The sequence below is a fragment of the Laccaria bicolor genome, genomic scaffold (genome assembly GCF_000143565.1).
Source record: "Laccaria bicolor S238N-H82 LACBIscaffold_223 genomic scaffold, whole genome shotgun sequence".
NCBI lineage: Eukaryota > Fungi > Basidiomycota > Agaricomycetes > Agaricales > Hydnangiaceae > Laccaria > Laccaria bicolor.
In genome coordinates, this window is record NW_001890081.1 from 1 (window position 1) to 3492 (window position 3492).

General features: G+C 49.1%; 3 protein-coding genes across 3 annotated transcripts; 1 reads left to right on the forward strand and 2 right to left on the reverse strand.

Annotated features, from left to right (window-relative positions):
- Positions 1 to 563: 563 nt before the first annotated feature.
- LACBIDRAFT_302687 (uncharacterized protein) lies at positions 564 to 713 on the forward strand (the record flags this gene model as incomplete). The annotated part of the gene is made up of 1 exon (XM_001890912.1): positions 564 to 713. One exon carries the CDS (start codon positions 564 to 566, stop codon positions 711 to 713), a length of 150 nt encoding a protein of 49 aa, XP_001890947.1.
- A 422-nt stretch (positions 714 to 1135) lies between these two features.
- LACBIDRAFT_302688 (uncharacterized protein) lies at positions 1136 to 1642 on the reverse strand (the record flags this gene model as incomplete). Its single annotated transcript, XM_001890913.1, has 1 exon — positions 1136 to 1642. One exon carries the CDS (start codon positions 1640 to 1642, stop codon positions 1136 to 1138), a length of 507 nt encoding a protein of 168 aa, XP_001890948.1.
- An 87-nt stretch (positions 1643 to 1729) lies between these two features.
- LACBIDRAFT_335993 (uncharacterized protein) lies at positions 1730 to 3058 on the reverse strand (the record flags this gene model as incomplete). Its single annotated transcript, XM_001890914.1, has 6 exons — positions 1730 to 1870; positions 1997 to 2003; positions 2058 to 2221; positions 2285 to 2610; positions 2659 to 2674; positions 2705 to 3058. The coding sequence occupies 6 exons, from the start codon at positions 3056 to 3058 to the stop codon at positions 1730 to 1732; spliced, it is 1008 nt and encodes a 335-aa protein (XP_001890949.1).
- Between the last annotated feature and the right edge of the window lie 434 nt (positions 3059 to 3492).

A 3492-nucleotide genomic window follows, 5' to 3' on the forward strand; every position in this document is an offset into this window, starting at 1 on the left:
CGTCGTCGTGATGCTCTTCCTCAGTCCCCCGTCTGCGTGGCTCTGCACGCCAAGTTGATACATCTCTGTTGAAGACCAGAAGTCAACTAGGGGCTGCCAAGCGGGCTAAGAGGTCGGTTTAGATGGTGCCAAAATCCCATGGTGAGTTGTGCTACTACTCTTCCAGTGTCGCATTTGATTGATAGGGGACTAGATGTCGGGCCCTTTGGACGATATACATACCCTGGATATTTACTTCCACTTCACCTACTTTTGCCAATCGCGGCTTCACTCCACATCCCTGGATGCCTTCCTTTTATTACGCGGATTTTTTAACCTACCTGTCCAATTTTTAATCCTTGATCTGGGAGTTCTTCGCCCTTAGAATACCTTGACTGTACAATTCATTCCTGTTATAGTATAATGTCGTTTGTACTTACATTACTCGTTGGCTAAAGAGTCTGTAGTACTTAGACGCGAAGCGCGTATGTAATGAGTGGTCTTACACTCTTTTGCCAGTGAGTGGTGCGGTCGCTCAAGTTGATGAGGACCTCAGACCCCTTCGGGCGCAGCACCTGGCTGTCATGCACTCGCTCCTTGTTATACAAACCACTTTCAGTTTCAATATCCATGCACTCGTTTTTTCTCACTCCTTCTCTTGTGCGCGCGAATCCGATCTCACTGGACGGACGAGACGGAAGATTGGGATGAGAAAACCTAGTAAACGGGACTGAGGCGTTTCGTAGGTAAGGTTTTTGTTTGCTGAAATATTTCGAATGACTTATGTATACCTCACAGAGGAATCTTCATATCAAATGGGTTTTCACTCTGAATTCGACGATAACTTTTTTAACGTCATTGTCATCTTATGGGTTTATTTCGTTCCAGACTAATAGTTAAACATAAGTTTGAATCCAGAACGTTTTGAACAGTGTCAGCCACACCTTTGGATATAAAAAGCCGTTCAACGCCAGACGCGAATACGCCTTGGTCATCAAACACTCGCCCAACATAGTTCGCCATACGCAATGCCCCTCCGGCCTCTGGGCATCAGCCTCAGGATCCTTACACTCGTTTTTCTCGTCGTTCCTACCCTCGTGCGTGCGAACCTAATCTCTGTCGACCTTCGAGGCAACACGGACCACGACCTGAACCTTCAAGACATCGCTGACCTCGTGGGCTTTGGCGTTAACGTCGATGATGGTGGCGTTTCCTTAACGCTGGACTTCCCGAGTGATGACGTAGGACCACCAGAGCCAGCGGCAAGCAAAGTCGTCGTCCGCACCATGTATTCCTGCCCACCGAAAGATAAGCACGGAAACACTCTCGGCTTCCACTCCCAGTCTAGCAGTCCGATGCGATGCATGTACAAAAGCCAGGATAGGGACAGAGGGTCGTATTGCCTGTATGACAAACTCACAGTTTCCATCAAACTAGCAGTTTCCGTCAAACTAGCAGTTTCCATCAAACTAACAGCATGGGGATAAACCCTCTTCGCATCCTTCGCCATATTCGTAATCGCATGAGGAACCTGGAAGCCCACCCAAAGCAAATTCCTGGCCTCCTTAAAGAGTGGAATAATCTGCGGACCGAAATTGACCGCCAACTGGAACCCTCCTCGGCCCAAACGGACAATCTTGAATAAACGCCCGCCAACGCCCATGTCCCGACGGTTGATGTCGTGCAGCCATGTATCGAATACGTCCAGTTTTTTGCGGAACGCTGAGGATTTGGATTGGAGTTTTTGACCTTATGCATAGCCTTTACTGAGGACGTCTTTGACGTGTTTCATGTATGTGAGGAGTTGTCGTTCGATTTGGGGCGGGCCCAGATGAAGGTCACGCAGTTGAGCCATGTGGTAGGCTTCAGAGAAGCGGTACTGGGTTTTGAACTGGTGGTCAAGGAAGTCAGTCAGTGGTTGGATGGGAAAAGAGGGAGGAGGGTACCTCGTCGTGCAAGTGCTAAATGTCCTCCTTCACCGAGTCAGTAAGTTGAGTCTGGTACTCCTGTATCACACCGCAAATCTACACGAGTATCGTTCAGCAAGAAGGATCACAATTGGCAAAGAAAGCACGTACCTTGGCCTAACGAAAAGTGCATTAAACTTTGAGAAATCCCTAAACATCTCGTTCGCATTGCGCGCCGTGCCAAGTCTATCCCTGAGCCTTGCAATAATCTGGTTCTCGACCTGAGACACACGGTCGTTGTACACATTTTCAGCTGTTACCCATACCTCGGTGCCCTCTGCCGTAAAGTACTCACATCAGCACCTAAAAAAAGAGAGGGAAAAAAGAAAGGGACTAACCAACTCCCTCGCAACGTTCGTGAACTCTTTAATGAGATCATCCCACATCCTGTATCCCCGTCGTCTCGCGAGGAGACGTTCAAAGGTGGGATAGGGTGTGTATGCTAGCCGGTGGGTTGTTATGGTCTGGAGGAGAACGTCGTTAAAATCTCGTAAGATTGCTTCGACGAGTGGAAGAGCTCGACAGATTGGGTAGGGAGATAGCTTGAGTTTTCTGTTTAGATGGGAGAAGATGGGCGTGAGTGATTCGTGCACTTTGTCGAGGTCTGCGGAGGAGAGAAGGTCGTTGAGCGGAAAGTCTTCCATTAGTTGGCTGTACTTGTGCACTGTCCACATCGTTAGCCTTGAGTACAATGAGAGAGGGAGAGACACACCGAGATCTGTAGCATCCTTTAGCCCGGTATCAGCAATAAAACTAACAGTGGCACGGAACTTCTTTGCATTCCTCAGTGCATCCATGACCATCCCCACCTCCTCGCTCCTCAGCTGCGCCTCTATCCCCTCCAATGCCCTTTCGAGGCTCATGATCAACCAGAAGTTGATCTCTTGGGATGCCGTGCCGGAGGAAACGTCTCTTGTGAGCTTGGTCACCGCTTGGATGGCTTTGATCCATGTGTTGACGTGCGAGTGGAGAGAGTTGAGGAATGTGCTGTCGGTGGGGAGCTTCGATGAATGTGGGAGATGTTGGGTTGTTGACCTTGAGATTGGGCCTTTATTCAACTCAGGTAAGTGCAACAAACGCAACTCGAGCTCTGCAAAGTTTTTCTTCGTCATTGGTATACCCAACTTGCTTCTCCATCTCCACCCCCACCTCCTGCGTCTTTCCCTGCCCCTGCCCTGGTCCCTACAAACGCGTCGAACCATGGCTTAACTCCGCAGCTTATCACGGCGTGTAAAGACTCGTACAGCGTCTCGTCACCGCCAAAGAGATTATGAAAGTGAAGCTGGGCAAAGAGCGGTACAAGTGGGTCGAAATGTGTTGTTCGTTTTATGAGCGCAAGTGTTGTGACGTGTGTTGGGTGGTAAGTGAGATGTGGGATGAGGTGGTACGTGTATGTCAGTGTTCCTCCGTCATCTGCGTGGTTTCTCCGTAAACATCTATTTATGCGAAGGTATGAATAAAACGACAAACCTTCTACCTCGTCCTTCACTTTAACGATATCCACCACTCCCCCAGACTCAGCTGCAAACCTAGCAACACACTCATC